Source organism: Camellia sinensis, chromosome 15 (assembly GCF_055761805.1).
Source record: "Camellia sinensis isolate YWXY chromosome 15, ASM5576180v1, whole genome shotgun sequence".
NCBI lineage: Eukaryota > Viridiplantae > Streptophyta > Magnoliopsida > Ericales > Theaceae > Camellia > Camellia sinensis.
In genome coordinates this window covers 75,931,596-75,949,835 of record NC_138975.1, presented here as the reverse complement: position 1 = coordinate 75,949,835, position 18,240 = coordinate 75,931,596, and the positions used below count along the sequence as shown (strand labels likewise).

The 18,240-nt window shown below is 28.2% G+C and overlaps 1 protein-coding gene across 1 annotated transcript; it reads left to right on the top strand.

The window, feature by feature from the left end:
- Positions 1 to 4,802: 4,802 nt before the first annotated feature.
- On the top strand, positions 4,803 to 5,195 carry LOC114260282 (mitogen-activated protein kinase kinase kinase 20-like). Its single transcript, XM_028200360.2, has one exon. It carries the CDS (start codon positions 4,803 to 4,805, stop codon positions 5,193 to 5,195), a length of 393 nt encoding a protein of 130 aa, XP_028056161.2.
- The last annotated feature ends 13,045 nt before the right edge of the window (positions 5,196 to 18,240 follow it).

Here is an 18,240-nt window from a genome sequence, read left to right as displayed (position 1 = left end):
GAACTAATTTCATTGGTGACGAAATAATTTTTCATCACGGTGATTTTTAGTGACAAACATTCAATGACGAAACTGGTGACGAAAATATTTCGTCACAAATATTTATAGTGACGAAATTAACTCTTTTGAGACAAAAAAATTCCGTCATTGAAGACCCCAACTTATTGTAGTGTTCGCAGAAGATAAAGCAAAGAGGGCATGAAAAAGCATGACCTTAAAGTTAGTGTGCGGTAATTTTATAAATAATTATCAATACTTATCTTAATTGCAAATAGTATAATTGTGATTATATATATATATATATATATAATTATTATTTTATTTATCACACAAAAAAAATATTATTTTATTTTATATAATCGCCACATAACTGTATCTAGTCATTTGATGCACCATTCGGGGAGTTTTTTTGGATCGATGTTGCATCCCCTATGATTAAGTTGCAAACGTGTTTGCCTAGCTTTATAAATAATCGTAATCATAAAAATAAAAAATAAAAATATTCTATTTATATTCACTCATGAAAAATTTGAAAGTTATTTATAATTATAAAAAATAAAAAATAAAAAAAAAAGTCATTGCCTATATGAATAATATTTTTCTTATAACAATTAAAGAATTTATTAACATGTTTAATTACAAAAATATCACCACCATGTCATCTATACTTCTATACTATATATATATATATATATATACTATATATTATATACTTTATATACTATATATATCTATCTATACTATATATATAACCAAATGTACTTATTTTGTCAAAAGCCTCCAAATATTTATTCCTAAATTCTCATAATTTTAAAACACCCTCTTTCCTACATGGCAACCTTCTTTGATTGCCTTTTATGTTTTCTATTTTTCTTCATTTTTTATTTGTTTGATTAATTAAAATTAAAATTAATTTCATTATTTATGGATAAAGATTTGAATTTCAAAATTCGTCCATATAGATAAACATATAAAAACTGAAAATTAATTTTATAATCTATAGATAAAGATAAAAAATAAACAATTAATTAAAAAAAAATTAATTTCATAACTTATAGATAATTTAAAATTTCTTCCCATAAATAAACAAATAAAAAGTTGATAAATAACTTATAAAAATTAATTTCATAGCTTACAAATAAAGATAAAGATTAAATAATTGATTTTTTTTAAAAAAAAAAACAAAATAACTCTCTTTTTTTTTCCCCTCATTTCATACTTTAATTAATTTCATTATAGATAAACATACAAAAATTCATAAATAATTTATAAAAATTTATTTCATGACCTATAGATAAAGATAAAAATTTTAAAAATTGTTTAAAAAAAATAATTTCATGACTTATAGATAAATAAACATATAAAAATTGATAAATAATTTATAAAGATTAATTTCATGACCTACAGATAAAAATAAAGATTAAATAATTTATTTTCAAAAAATTAAAATAATAAAATTTACATAAAGATATGATTTGTTAATCTATATATCTATCAAAAACATATATATCTAAATCTTTATTTTGATTTACTTATTTTTTTTCTCCTATCACATATTATCTTTTTTTATTTTAAATTTTTTATCTTATGAAATGCTCTTATCTATAACTTCTTATCTCCTATTAAATTCTTAACATTCTCTTAATAATTTTTATTATTCGTTATTATCTACCAAATGATAAAGATTATAAAATAAAAATAAAAATAAATTTATCGCTCTGAATGAGAATAGTATTAATAATGAAATTATAAAGGTTACATAGGAGAAGGTAGCACAAAAATCTCACAAAATTAATTTTCTTCACTATATTTATAAAATGTAATAATTTGAGATTCTTTCTATTAGTTATTAAAAATAATTTGCATTAGATCATTTTTTTTTTTTAATTTTTTTATAAGGCTGTCATTCGTTATAGTATTTCTTCAATCTCATCTCTAAATTCTCTCTTTGAAATTTTTTCTTTTTCAATAATTAAGTTTAGAATCAATTTCTTATCAAATTTGTTTTCTTGATTCTTATTTTATTGAAGGATCGAAACGAATAAAACTTTCATATAATATATGAAATTAATGAATATAATATAAAAATGATAGGGAAGTACTACATATTTGTCAATATCTCTATGTTATTATTAGTTGATTTGCTAGATTATATTGTCAATTTAGAGCCCATATGATTTAATTTAATGTTCATAACTCTATTTGTATTTGACCATTTTTTCGTTGAGTAACCGAAATAATTTTTTTTTTTTTGGGTATAAGCTATCATTTGTTATATTTTTTCAAGTACAAACTATGGAGAATGATTTATACTTTGATATGATATGAGTGTGTCATTGATAGAGGAAATCAAAGATAGAGAGTTGCTAATATAATCAATTAATGATTTGTTTGAGAAGTTCTTTTTATAAGCAAGGCAACAAACTTAGATTAAAATTTTTTAAAAACTACTTATAAATTATAATTAAAAGTTGAAATTTATTCATAATTTGATCCAACAATGATAATACACACCACTAATTTAAAAGTCCAAATAAATTTATAATAACTTTTTTGAGCTTATAGAATTTCTCTCTTTTAATGTTTTGCTTAGTTTGATACAAGTTATTTATGTTATCAAGTGATTGTGATACTATTATTCTCAACAATTTTTATAATTAATAATTTCTTATGCATATCAAATTTTATTGTAAAATTTTGTGGGTCAATTATTGTTAACATCTACCTAGATGGCTTAATATTATGGCTTGTCGCTATTAAGATATAATTTAAGATTAAGATGATTTATTTATCACACAAAATATATATAGTCTATTTTTTTGTGCATCGCACAGGTTACCGCTAGTAAACAAATATAGTGGAGTATGAAAATTCTCCAAGCTCTTAATACTAAATTCTTATGGATTCTCTCTCCTATGTGTCACTTTTCAAGTCTCCCCTCCTACTTTTCTTCATTTTTAATCATTTGTCAATTATCTAAATCTCAAAAGCAAAAAGGATTATATATATTTAAATAAAATGATAAATATTTAAATATGAGCAACAAAGAGGTAGAAATAAAAATATAAAATAAATAAAATAAAAAGATAACTATTCAAATTTCAACTACAAAATAATATAAAGAGTCAAATAAAAGATAAAATAAATAAATAAATAAAATTATGAGTCAATTAATTATAAAAATAAAAAAGTTAACTATTTATATATGAACAATTAAAAAAATTTAAATAAAAAAATATTACGCGTCAAATGATTTTTAAAATAAAAAGGTAATTATGTATATATGAATAACAAATAAATATAGATGAAAAAATATACAAAAATAAAAATATAACTATTAATGAAAATCCAAAAAAAAGATAACAAAATATTTAAATAAAAAAAATAAGATTGGGATATAAATATCCCAAAAAGATGGTAATTTTTTTAACGATCTATATTTATCTTTTGTTAGTTTGTTACAGAATTTCTATATATTTCAACTTAATCTTTTTAAAGTTTATCTTTAAGTGGAATTTAATATTTTATCTTTTAAAATCATCAATTACTTATCCATACAAATTTTAAACATGATAGAATTCTATATATATCTTTTGTTTAAACATAATCTAAAATAAATAAAATAAAAAAATAACTATTCAAATTTCAACTACAAAATAATATAAAGAGTCAAATAAAAGATAAAAAAAATAAATAAATAAAAAATATTACGAGTCAATTAATTATAAAAATAAAAAAGTTAACTATTTATATATGAACAATTAAAAAAAATTAAATAAAAAAATATCACGAGTCAAATGATTTTTAAAATAAAAAGATAATTATGTATATATGAATAACAAATAAATATAGATGAAAAAATGTACAAAAATAAAAATATAACTATTTAATGAAAATTCAAATAAAAGATAAAAAAAATATTTAAATAAAAAAAAGAATAAGATTGGGATATAAATATTCCAAAAATATGATAATATTTATCTTTTGTTAGTTTGTTATAGAATTTCTATATATTTCAACTTAATCTTTTTAAAGTTTATCTTTAAGTGGAATTTAATATTTTATCTTTTAAAATCATCAATTACTTATCCATACAAATTTTAAACATGATAAAATTCCATATATATCTTTTGTTCAAACATAATCTAAAATAAATAAAATAAAAAGATAACTATTCAAATTTCAACTACAAAATAATATAAATAGTCAAATAAAGGATAAAAATAAATAAATAAATAAAAAATATTACGAGTCAATTAATTATAAAAATAAAAAAGTTAACTATTTATATATGAACAATTAAAAAAATTAAATAAAAAAATATTACGAGTCAAATGATTTTTAAAATAAAAAGATAATTACGTATATATGAATAACAAATAAATATAGATGAAAAAATATACAAAAATAAAAATATAACTATTTAATGAAAATTCAAATAAAAGATAACAAAATATTTAAATAAAAAAAAGAATAAGATTGGGATATAAATATGAAAAATTTACCAATAAATCTCATTTCACAAACTATTAAACCAATTAGCCCCAACTTTATTCTTTTGTTCGGATAAGTCCTATCAGTGGGGAAGTTTGTTTTTTGCTGATCCTATTTTCCATATTTAGTGTAACTGTGTGGACGACTTTACCCATATTTGTTATGTTTTTCGCCACCAATATCAAGATCTTATATATATATATATATATACCAATCCCCAAAACAGAGTTAGTTGTGACAGAGTGAGACCACAAGCAAGGCAAGGCAAGGCAAGGCAAAACCCAGAATTCAATCTGATTTTCGCTCCCATGGAGTGGGTTCGAGGCGATTTACTCGGCCATGGAAGCTTCGGAACAGTGAATTTAGAAATATCCAAGAGTCAGAGCCTTCAATGTATTCACGAGAATGGGTTTGTTCACTGTGATCTCAAGCTTCAAAACGTTCTTCTATGTCAAAACGATGTCGCGAAGATCGCCGATTTTGGTTTGGCGAAGAAATCGGGAGAGAAGATCGTGGGTTTTGAGTTGAGAGGTACGCCGATGTATATGCCGTCGGAGACAGTGGTGGCCGGACAGCAGGAGGCGGCTGCGGACGTATGGGCTTTAGGGTGTTTGGTGGCGGAGATGGTGGCCGGAACGCCGCCGTGGCTATGTGACACTGTTAAAGCCAACAGTGTGTGTGTGTGTGTGCACGCGTGTTGAAGCCATTAGTGTGTGTGTGTGTGTGTGTGTGCGCGTGTGTATCAGTGTGAGTGTGTGCTTGTAGATGCACGTGTGTTGATGTCCTAGTCTGTGCCGTGTGTACTGTGTGCATTGTGTCTGTTGTGTGTGTGTATCAGTGTGTGTGGGTGTGGTTGTGTGTTGAAGCCATCAGTGTGTGTGTGTGCGTGTATCAGTGTGTGTGTGTGTTATGCGCTGGGTGTGTCTTAGAGAGAGAAGAGAGAGCTGGGTTTGGTGTGTGCTATGTGTGTGTGTGTGTTGTGTGTATGGTGTGTATGAGTGTGGCTGCTGGGTGTGTGTGTTAATGGTGTTTTGTGTGCATGGTGTCTTGTGTCTGCTAGAGAGAGAAGATATGTGTGTGGCTGGGTCTCCATGTAAGAGAGAGAATGCTGAGAGAGATGAGTGGTGTCTAAATGAGAGTAATTACGTCTCTCAGAATTTTTCAGGACTAAACGGTTTACTAGAATAAAAATGGGACCAATTGGTTCCTAAGTTTACATTTTGGGATTTATTGGTAAATCTCCCTATAAATATTCCAAAAATATGATAATTTTTTTAACAATCTATATTTATCTTTTGTTAGTTTGTTATAAAATTTCTATATATTTCAACTTAATCTTTTTAATGTTTATCTTTAAGTGGAATTTAATATTTTATCTTTTAAAATCATCAATTACTTATCCATACAAATTTTAAACATGATAAAATTCCATATATATCTTTTGTTCAAACATAATCTAAAATAAATAAAATAAAAAGATAACTATTCAAATTTCAACTACAAAATAATATAAATAGTCAAATAAAGGATAAAAATAAATAAATAAATAAAAAATATTACGAGTCAATTAATTATAAAAATAAAAAAGTTAACTATTTATATATGAACAATTAAAAAAATTAAATAAAAAAATATTACGAGTCAAATGATTTTTAAAATAAAAAGATAATTACGTATATATGAATAACAAATAAATATAGATGAAAAAATATACAAAAATAAAAATATAACTATTTAATGAAAATTCAAATAAAAGATAACAAAATATTTAAATAAAAAAAAGAATAAGATTGGGATATAAATATGAAAAATTTACCAATAAATCCCATTTCACAAACTATTAAACCAATTAGCCCCAACTTTATTCTTTTGTTCGGATAAGTCCTATCAGTGGGGAAGTTTGTTTTTTGCTGATCCTATTTTCCATATTTAGTGTAACTGTGTGGACGACTTTACCCATATTTGTTATGTTTTTCGCCACCAATATCAAGATCTTATATATATATATATATACCAATCCCCAAAACAGAGTTAGTTGTGACAGAGTGAGACCACAAGCAAGGCAAGGCAAGGCAAGGCAAAACCCAGAATTCAATCTGATTTTCGCTCCCATGGAGTGGGTTCGAGGCGATTTACTCGGCCATGGAAGCTTCGGAACAGTGAATTTAGAAATATCCAAGAGTCAGAGCCTTCAATGTATTCACGAGAATGGGTTTGTTCACTGTGATCTCAAGCTTCAAAACGTTCTTCTATGTCAAAACGATGTCGCGAAGATCGCCGATTTTGGTTTGGCGAAGAAATCGGGAGAGAAGATCGTGGGTTTTGAGTTGAGAGGTACGCCGATGTATATGCCGTCGGAGACAGTGGTGGCCGGACAGCAGGAGGCGGCTGCGGACGTATGGGCTTTAGGATGTTTGGTGGCGGAGATGGTGGCCGGAACGCCGCCGTGGCTATGTGACACTGTTAAAGCCAACAGTGTGTGTGTGTGTGCACGCGTGTTGAAGCCATTAGTGTGTGTGTGTGTGTGCGCGTGTGTATCAGTGTGAGTGTGTGCTTGTAGATGCACGTGTGTTGATGTCCTAGTCTGTGCCGTGTGTACTGTGTGCGTTGTGTCTGTTGTGTGTGTGTATCAGTGTGTGTGGGTGTGGTTGTGTGTTGAAGCCATCAGTGTGTGTGTGTGCGTGTATCAGTGTGTGTGTGTGTTATGCGCTGGGTGTGTCTTAGAGAGAGAAGAGAGAGCTGGGTTTGGTGTGTGCTATGTGTGTGTGTGTGTTGTGTGTATGGTGTGTATGAGTGTGGCTGCTGGGTGTGTGTGTTAATGGTGTTTTGTGTGCATGGTGTCTTGTGTCTGCTAGAGAGAGAAGATATGTGTGTGGCTGGGTCTCCATGTAAGAGAGAGAATGCTGAGAGAGATGAGTGGTGTCTAAATGAGGGTAATTACGTCTCTCAGAATTTTTCAGGACTAAACGGTTTACTAGAATAAAAATGGGACCAATTGGTTCCTAAGTTTACATTTTGGGATTTATTGGTAAATCTCCCTATAAATATTCCAAAAATATGATAATTTTTTTAACAATCTATATTTATCTTTTGTTAGTTTGTTATAGAATTTCTATATATTTCAACTTAATCTTTTTAATGTTTATCTTTAAGTGGAACTTAATATTTTATCTTTTAAAATCATCAATTACTTATCCATACTAATTTTAAACATGATAAGATTCCATATATATCTTTTGTTTAAACATAATCTAAAATAAATAAAATAAAAAGATAACTATTCAAATTTCAACTACAAAATAATATAAAGAGTCAAATAAAAGATAAAATAAATAAATAAATAAATAAATAATATTACGAGTCAATTAATTATAAAAATAAAAAAGTTAACTATTTATATATGAACAATTAAAAAAATTAAATAAAAAAATATTACAAGTCAAATGATTTTTAAAATAAAAAGATAATTACCTATATATGAATAACAAATAAATATAGATGAAAAAATATACAAAAATAAAAATATAACTATTTAATGAAAATTCAAATAAAAGATAACAAAATATTTAAATAAAAAAAAGAATAAGATTGGGATATAAATATGGAAAATTTACCAATAAATCCCATTTCACAAACTATTAAACCAATTAGTCCTAACTTTATTCTTTTGTTCGGATAAGTCCTATCAGTGGGGAAGTTTGTTTTTTGCTGATCCTATTTTCCATATTTAGTGTAACTGTGTGGACGATTTTACCCATATTTGTTATGTTTTTCGCCACCAATATCAAGATCTTATATATATATATATATATATATACCAATCCCCAAAACAGAGTTAGTTGTGACAGAGTGAGACCACAAGCAAGGCAAGGCAAGGCAAGGCAAAACCCAGAATTCAATCTGATTTTCGCTCCCATGGAGTGGGTTCGAGGCGATTTACTCGGCCATGGAAGCTTCGGAACAGTGCATTTAGAAATATCCAAGAGTCAGAGCCTTCAATGTATTCACGAGAATGGGTTTGTTCACTGTGATCTCAAGCTTCAAAACGTTCTTCTATGTCAAAACGATGTCGCGAAGATCGCCGATTTTGGTTTGGCGAAGAAATCGGGAGAGAAGATCGTGGGTTTTGAGTTGAGAGGTACGCCGATGTATATGCCGCCGGAGACAGTGGTGGCCGGACAGCAGGAGGCGGCTGCGGACGTATGGGCTTTAGGGTGTTTGGTGGCGGAGATGGTGGCCGGAACGCCGCCGTGGCTATGTGACACTGTTAAAGCCAACAGTGTGTGTGTGTGTGCGCGCGTGTTGAAGCCATTAGTGTGTGTGTGTGTGTGTGTGTGCGCGTGTGTATCAGTGTGGGTGTGTGCTTGTAGATGCATGTGTGTTGATGTCCTAGTCTGTGCCGTGTGTACTGTGTGCGTTGTGTCTGTTGTGTGTGTGTATCAGTGTGTGTGGGTGTGGTTGTGTGTTGAAGCCATCAGTGTGTGTGTGTGCGTGTATCAGTGTGTGTGTGTTATGCGCTGGGTGTGTCTTAGAGAGAGAAGAGAGAGCTGGGTTTGGTGTGTGCTGTGTGTGTGTGTGTGTGTGTTGTGTGTATGGTGTGTATGAGTGTGGCTGCTGGGTGTGTGTGTTAATGGTGTTTTGTGTGCATGGTGTCTTGTGTCTGCTAGAGAGAGAAGATATGTGTGTGGCTGGGTCTCCATGTAAGAGAGAGAATGCTGAGAGAGATGAGTGGTGTCTAAATGAGGGTAATTACGTCTCTCAGAATTTTTCAGGACTAAACGGTTTACTAGAATAAAAATGGGACCAATTGGTTCCTAAGTTTACATTTTGGGATTTATTGGTAAATCTCCCTATAAATATTCCAAAAATATGATAATTTTTTTAACAATCTATATTTATCTTTTGTTAGTTTGTTATAGAATTTCTATATATTTCAACTTAATCTTTTTAATGTTTATCTTTAAGTGGAACTTAATATTTTATCTTTTAAAATCATCAATTACTTATCCATACTAATTTTAAACATGATAAAATTCCATATATATCTTTTGTTTAAACATAATCTAAAATAAATAAAATAAAAAGATAACTATTCAAATTTCAACTACAAAATAATATAAAGAGTCAAATAAAAGATAAAATAAATAAATAAATAAATAATATTACGAGTCAATTAATTATAAAAATAAAAAAGTTAACTATTTATATATGAACAATTAAAAAAATTAAATAAAAAAATATTACAAGTCAAATGATTTTTAAAATAAAAAGATAATTACCTATATATGAATAACAAATAAATATAGATGAAAAAATATACAAAAATAAAAATATAACTATTTAATGAAAATTCAAATAAAAGATAACAAAATATTTAAATAAAAAAAAGAATAAGATTGGGATATAAATATCCCAAAAAGATGATAATTTTTTTAACGAATTATATTTATCTTTTGTTAGTTTGTTATAGAATTTCTATATATTTCAACTTAATCTTTTCAAAGTTTATCTTTAAGTGAAACTTAATATTTTATCTTTTAAAATCATCAATTACTTATTCATACAAATTTTAAACATGATAGAATTCTATATATATATCTTTTGTTTAAACATAATCTAAAATAAATAAAATAAAAAGATAACTATTCAAATTTCAACTACAAAATAATATAAAGAGTCAAATAAAAGATAAAAAATAAATAAATAAATAAAAAATATTACAAGTTAATTAATTATAAAAATAAAAAAGTTAACTATTTATATATAAACAATTAAAAAAAATTAAATAAAAAAATATTACGAGCCAAATGATTTTTAAAATAAAAAAAATAATTATGTATATATGAATAACAAATAAATATAAATGAAAAAATATACAAAAATAAAAATATAACTATTTAATGAAAATTCAAATAAAAGATAAAAAAATATTAAAATAAAAAAAAGAATAAGATTGGGATATAAATATCCCAAAAAGATGATAATTTTTTTAACGATCTATATTTATCTTTTGTTAGTTTGTTATAGAATTTCTATATATTTCAACTTAATCTTTTCAAAGTTTATCTTTTAAGTGGAACTTAATATTTTATCTTTTAAAATCATCAATTACTTATCCATACAAATTTTAAACATGATAGAATTCCATATATATCTTTTGTTTAAACATAATCTTTTTAATATAAAAACAACTTCCTACAAAAGAAACCATGAACAGAAAATTATGGGGAAAACAATCAACGTTGAGCCATTTCTAATCCCTTTTTGGTGCCTAAAAATCTTAAATATTTGCTTTACATTTGAAATGTGTACTTGCATGAGTTTTTGCATTTGTAAGAAAGTGAGTTCATATAAATGAACATTATTATTTTTTAATTTTTTTTTTTTGATACAATCTGTATTTTTCCTTATTTCTTTCTTTTTGTTAATGATTTGTCATTTAATTGAGATTTTATTCTTTTTTTATATTTGTAAAAGCACTGCTATTATCAATTTGTAACTTTATCACTTATTGATTATCTGTGTTTAAATTTTTTTTTTTTTTTTGGTGTAGATGTTATATTGAAAATGAAGAATCAAAATTTATTGGATATGGGTTATACTTTAAATGTATTCATCAGTTGATTTTTTATTGTTGACTATCCTATTGAAATAATTCATGATTAAATTTATTTTTAGTAACTCATTTCCTTTGAGAACCAAATCACAAATTTCTTCTTTGTTTAAATTATTTATTTATTTATTTAGATTCAGAGTTTGAGCAAATGGAAGATATTTCATATTTAAAATGTTAATTTTTTTTGAATAATTTAAATATTTATATTCTTTATGTTTGTCAATTCAAGTTTAATGCATTTTCAAACATTTTTTTTTTAATTTTTTTATAATTATTCCAAACCTATTTGTGTTTAATGAATCAATATAACGAAAAAACAAATAGCATGTAAAAAATTTTAACCACCCACTAACTAAATATAATGGGAATTAAAATTAATTTTATTTTAATTTATTGTATTATATGAGATGATTACTGTAATATCTACTATTGATTAAGCAAAATTAGCGTTACTTTTATTTAATATATTAGTCATTTTAATTAATTATAATATGTCTTTGTTACTCTACTTTTGGTTTTCTGAAGTAATTCTTAGATAAATTAGCTATTATATATGTGATGATTTACTAATGTATGATACTTTTTTAAAATTTTCAATAATGTGAAATATTAAATATTTTTAATGATATGAAGTAAGATTTATATACACAAACCAAATAAAAATATTAAGAAATATAAACAAATAACAAATTTTTTTTTAGTAATTATTGACTTTCTAAAATCTTGTATATCGCACGGGTGACCACTAGTTTATTCATTATGCAAAAGAACTCAAATCTCATTTCGATCCTTAAAGATATGTTTTGCATTTATTCATGGTTGAAAAAAAGCCCATATCACATTTTGATCCCTAAGGATATATTTTCGATCCTTAAAGATATGTTTTGCATTTATTCATGGTTGAAAAGAACCCAAATCTCATTTTGATCCTTAAGGATATGCTTTGCATTTGTTGCTTTCGGTTGATGATATTGTGTAGGTTTAATTAGGGGCTATTTGTAAATGTTGCGGTTGGATTTATTTATATTTGGGTTTGCTCGAGTGGTTGCTGCTTGTTTGGCGTTGCTGGGTGGTTTGGTTGACTCTATTAGTTAGCTTTCCATTGATAGGGATAGTGTGTTGCTATCGCTCTGTTTTTCATTTTTGTTTCTTTTCCTTTTCTTTTTCTTTTTGTTTTTGTTTTTGTGCCTTTGTGTAGCTTTGGGGGTGCTGCTTCTGCATGTTGTATCCAACATTTACACTGTGTTTCGATCGCGAGGGGAGATGAGAAAAGAAATAATTATAAATTTCTCACTTAAGTAGAAAAAAAAAAAAAGAAGAAGAAGAAAGAAATGATTATACTTTCTCACAATCATATTTAGATGAATAAAAGAGGATATAATGTGATTTCTTACTTATATTGTTTGGGTAGAATAAAATAAGAGAAAAGAAAGGAAAGAGTTTTATTTCATTTTACTAATTTCTATGTTAAAAGCTATATTAAAAAAGTTTTATTAAATCCAATTCTTTTCTCACCATCTTTTGTGATAGACAAAACTCAAGTTTGGTGGAAGTCTTTTCCTCACTATCTCTCGTCATTTCTCACTTTATCTAACCATTCAAACAAGTGAGGGGCTTTTCATTCTCACCATTTCTTTTCTTTTCTCACCAAACCTCTCTATCTAAACGGAGTGTTATGCACCTCCGTTTTCTCTTTTTCAATGCATCTCTCTTTGACTACATCAATAAAGAGCACCTCTCTTTTGCTGATAAAAAAAAATTTTATATGTTCTTTTCATTTTTTTATTATTATTATTTTTTTTTTTTTTGTGCACATACACAAGCAAGTTGGTTTTTTTTTTTTTTTTTTAAAGGGATTTTTACACATGAATTTCATAACTTGAACTTGTTTTTCATTTTTATTCATAATTAACAATTCCATTTCTCATAACTTTCAAAAGTATGAAAAAAAAATTCATTTTTAATGTATCTTCAAATTTGGCAATGCCAATCAGCAACTTGATTGTAGGAGAAAACTTTATTAAAGAAATATCACTTTGATCTCTTAAACTATTGAGAAATATGACTTTAACGTTCTAAACTATAAAATCATACAAATAGACCCTCTAAATTGTCAACATGTTTCACTTTGACTCATTATGTTACTGCATTGACATTTTTTAGACAAAAATATTAGTCGACACTCTATAACACACCCAAAAACACTTCTTCTCAATTTCCCTCATTTTTTTGTCTTATTTTTTTAAATATTCTTTCTGCAAAAATATATTTACAAGGAATATTTAAAATAATAATAATAATAATAATAAAACAATAATAATGGATGAACTTATATTTTTTTAAAAAAAATTAGGACGTAATAATAATGAAATTGTAAATATCTCAAGGGTATTTTCGTTTAAAAATGTTTAAAAGTTTGGTTTAATTCACAGTGCAATAACAAAATGAGTCAAAGTGAAATATGTCAATAGTTTATGGGGTCCATTTGTATGTTTTTATAGTTTAGAAGGGTCAGAATGATACTTCTTAATAGTTTAGAATCCAATTGTACGTTTTTATAATTTAGCAGGTCAAACTAATATTCCTTAATAGTTTAGGGGCTCTGTATAAATATCCCTTGAAGTATCTAATCTAATTTATCTTTGACTATATGATTTATTTTGTATAGTATATAGATATACATATAATCAAATCTATATTTTCGAGATAAAGAATCACCATTGTTAAATAATAATGTAAATCTCTTCAATGTGATTTTTAAGAAATTTAATAATTATAAATGTAAATATTCATATTTTCTATAAATAAAATATTTAAAATTTTTTAAAACAGTAAAAACTGGTGTAAAACTTCACACTTTTCAAAAAATATATTCACATGTTTGGTTTGAGTTTTTTAAATTAAGTTTTTTGAAAATTAAGTTTTTTGGTTTTCGTATTTTTTTGTTTTTAGTGAATATTTTTTAAATTTTAAACATTTTTTTTTACTTTTTAGATGCACCTTACTTAGATATATCTAAAAAGTAAAAAAAAAATTGTGAAAAAATATTTTAAAAAATTAAAAAATATATAAAAATACAAAAATGTACTGAATTCTCGTTTTTTTTTATATATATATTTTGGGTATTTAGTGAATTTTTAAAAGGTTTTCTTCACAAATTTTTTACTTTTTAGATACGTCTAGGTTAGGTATGTCTAAAAATTTTAAAAATTGCTTAAAATATTAAAAAAAATCAGTAAAAACAAAAAAATACAAAAAATAAAAAAGTAGAATTTTCTGAAAAGTGTTTTTTGAAAAGTGAAACCAAGCATTCTTCATTCACATTGCTGTTATTCGAAGCAAATGTGAACATTTATATATTTTATTTTATAAAATTACAAAAATCATTTAACAAAAAATTATGAATTTTATAAAATATCTTTAGGACTATATGGTACTATGAAATTTATTTTATTTTACTTTCTTATATTTCAAATATGTGAAATTTCACAATATATTAGGAAATGAATTTTAAAAAATTTCAATTCAAAAACTATGTGAAATTTTAAAAATATTTCTCAAAAATGTGAAATTTCAAAGTATCAAGTCTAAAAAAGTGTGAACTTTTTATAATTTTTTCTCATTTTATATAATTTCATATTCAATTAAGATTTTATTTGATAGATCTCTTCTTCTTTTTTTTATGATAAATCACAAAACTTAATACATTCACATCCGACAATAACTTATCCAATAAAGTATATTAGAGTGCAAGATAGATCTCGAAAGAGATTTAAAAATAAAAATAAAAAAAGAACCTCTACCCAGGGAGGATACAAGTCTTCACATAGAAAGAAAAATAAACATCCACGAAATGAGAAAACCTTTACATAGAGAAATATTATTGCAACACCAAAAAAATAAAAAATAGAAAATAAAAAAAAATAAAAAATCAAATCAATCACCACTAAACAAATATTACCAATCACCTTCACGATCAGTTTATCATTGCGATCGGTAGTTGTGGTACCTTAATCACCGCCTCTATATTACTGTTGGCTATATATTTTGTACAGACTTATCGCAACTTGACACGTGGATCATAAGGGGCAATTTGGAGAATAAGTAACAATCCGCAATCATCAACAAACACGTGGTAACTCATAGCAGTGGCAATGGATCCGCAACACATGAGAACAATCAGGATACCCAAGGTGACGTGGCCAAACGGTTGCATACAGTTTAAATTCAAATTCAAAAGGGAAGCACAACAATGAGAGTGGAAGAGTGGAAGTAAACTGTTCAAGGCCACACTCAGTGATCATGGTGATCATTTCGACAGTTATCACCTACTTCAACGGTTATCAATCACTTCGACAGTTATCTTCAGAGCCTATAAATAAAGGAGAGTGCTGATAATACAAGGGCCTAGAACCAAATCTAGAAACCAATTCATTTACTTTATATTTTCTAGTCCTTTAAATTCCAGTCTTTACATTCTTGTACTGCACTTCAAATTTCTAGGAGTAATTCTATGCTAGTTTGTTGCTTTAATCCCCTTCAAAGCTGTGAAAGTGTGAAGGTACAATTGTAAACTTTTGTTTACTTAATGAAAGATGACACTGTTGTTCACTCTTTCCTTTATTTTACTTAGTCTTCTTAATTTTCTCCTAAAAACTAAGTCACCAGTAAAGTTTTCTACATTAAGACTAAAAGAATTTCGAAGCAATAGTCTGACTAATCGGTTGGCATTTATTAATCTTTGTAAGGACCTATTGATCCTTGCTGGCATGCTCGAATTACATTTCTAACCTTTAAAAGTCAAAAAAACCAACAATTACAAAATAAAACATGATAGATCTAAGGTGGTCCCCTAGCATAAAAAAGTTCATTTGGTAGCGTCGGATATCAATCATGAATCAAACTTGTGTCTAACTTTGAAAGCTTGCTGTAGACGTGCCCGAACGTCCCAGGAAAATTTCGTTCTGTTCATTTGGGCTTACTACTGTTCGGACTCAAATGTCATGGTTCTGAATCTGATCTCGCAAAGTGCAATGCAAGACCGATAAATCACCAAAGAGTCCAAATCTGGCAAATCGTTTTGGAAAACTGATTTTTATAAAGAAGTGCCAAATATGGACTATTTTGCCAGATACAGAGTCGCCACCTAAATATTTTGTTTTGGGGGGGAATTTAGGAAACCCTGACTCGTGCCTAAGGCCACGTGTCCGTCATCACCAAAGTTGCCTCGGCTTGGGAACTTGGGTACGAGAGGGGAAGGTCATGCAATGAGCACCCCCGTTTGCCCGATCAAAGGATCGGCTTGTACTAATCATGATATCTTGTTTTTGAAAATACATGTGTTCTTATTCCAGCTATTAAACCTAGAATTACTATGTGATGCGCACTGCAAACAAGTATAGACTAGATCGCCTAAGTTGGAACAAAACATTGCATATTTGTTTGTTTGAAAACAGTTTGAAGTTTACTACTCGCAAGTAGGCTAAATCGAGTATTTCAATGAATTGTTCCAATTCAAGTAACCCAACCTTCACCCACAGGCATTCAGGCAGTTATAGTAAACAAGCTATTAGCCTCATGGCAAGCATGCTTTCATGGCAGCACTCACACTCATGCAAGATGCTAAAGCATAAAAGTTTACCTAGTACTCCGAGCCAAAACAATAGCTAGTTAGAAATCATTCATGATCCTAGCTATGTTAAAATGACTAATGCAACACATGCAAAATGCAACTAGAAATAGGCTCGACTATTCTAAAATAGCATGTGAATGCTACACTTGATACATGTATTTAAATTGGAATTGAAATACAATGCGGTTAGTATAATGCGCCGAGCCCGGTGTATACAAGACAAATAAATGAATGCAAACATGCATAGCATAAGGATGCTAATTTGAAAATAACCCCAAACTAACCATTGAAAGCGGGTAAGTAAAAGGGAGAAAGAAATAGGGGTTGGAAGACATGCACACACACACGCACCCTTATTACAACATATGCCCTCTCGACGGAGGGTCCGAATGAATAATACAGACCAACTAATTAACTAACTAACATGCTAATTAATTATTACATAACCGAATGAATAACTAGCTACAACTAATTATTACAAAACTTAATTAATTAACTAATTAAATTACAAAACCAAATGCTAATTAGTAGGTAAGGAAAACAGTAACAATGTTGTTCCAGCTCTGGTTGGGGGAGAAGAGGATGCATGCTCGGTTGCCGCCCCCGAAAAACTCTCCGGTTGCTCTTTAGAGGCTCTGTTTGCAAGGTGTCCTCAAGGAATTCCTGCTGAACCTTACCAAAACCAATCTGGGGAATACACCAATGGCCTACCGGCCATGGGGAGCCACTGCTGACCCCCCTGCCGACCAAGAGTGGGCACTGCCGACCAAGAATGAAGGACTGTCGGCCATTTGCAAGGCACTGCCGGCCACTGATGTGTTGTGACACCAAGCTACAGCAGAGCACAAAATAGAGAAAATGGAGGGTCTTCCAAGGATATGTACGCACTATGCCACCCCATATCGCCTCAAAACATTAAGGGAGAGGCATAATCGGATCCAAGACCATCAATCACGCATCCCAATGCATGATGGCCAAAGATCCAACTTGTGCTATTCAATGTAAAATGAATGCACAAAATAAACATAAATGCCTAGAACTCTATCATGGATAATCAATAGCGTCGATGATTGAGAATTGAGACACGTTTCATCACTTGAAGTATGAAACGTCCCTCGTTTCTCGTGTTCAGATTTAAGACCTAATCCAAACAACAATGGAATACAACCATGGCATACACAATGCGACTCAAGCATGCAAACATGTAATGCAATATGAACAACCTAACAAGGCTAATGGCATGCACAATGCACAATGCTAAGAACAACTAGCACACACAATGCAAATGGACAAAGCAGCATACACAATGCGATGTAACCTAAGCATGCAAACACATGGCATACACAATGCTATGAACTACATGGAAACAATCATGGCATACTCAATGCTATGAACTACATGGCATGCTCAATGCTTAATGTAAGATAGCATTCTCAATGCAAGGTGACATGGCATACATAATGCTAAGTAAGATAAGCATTCAAGTGAATATGCTAAA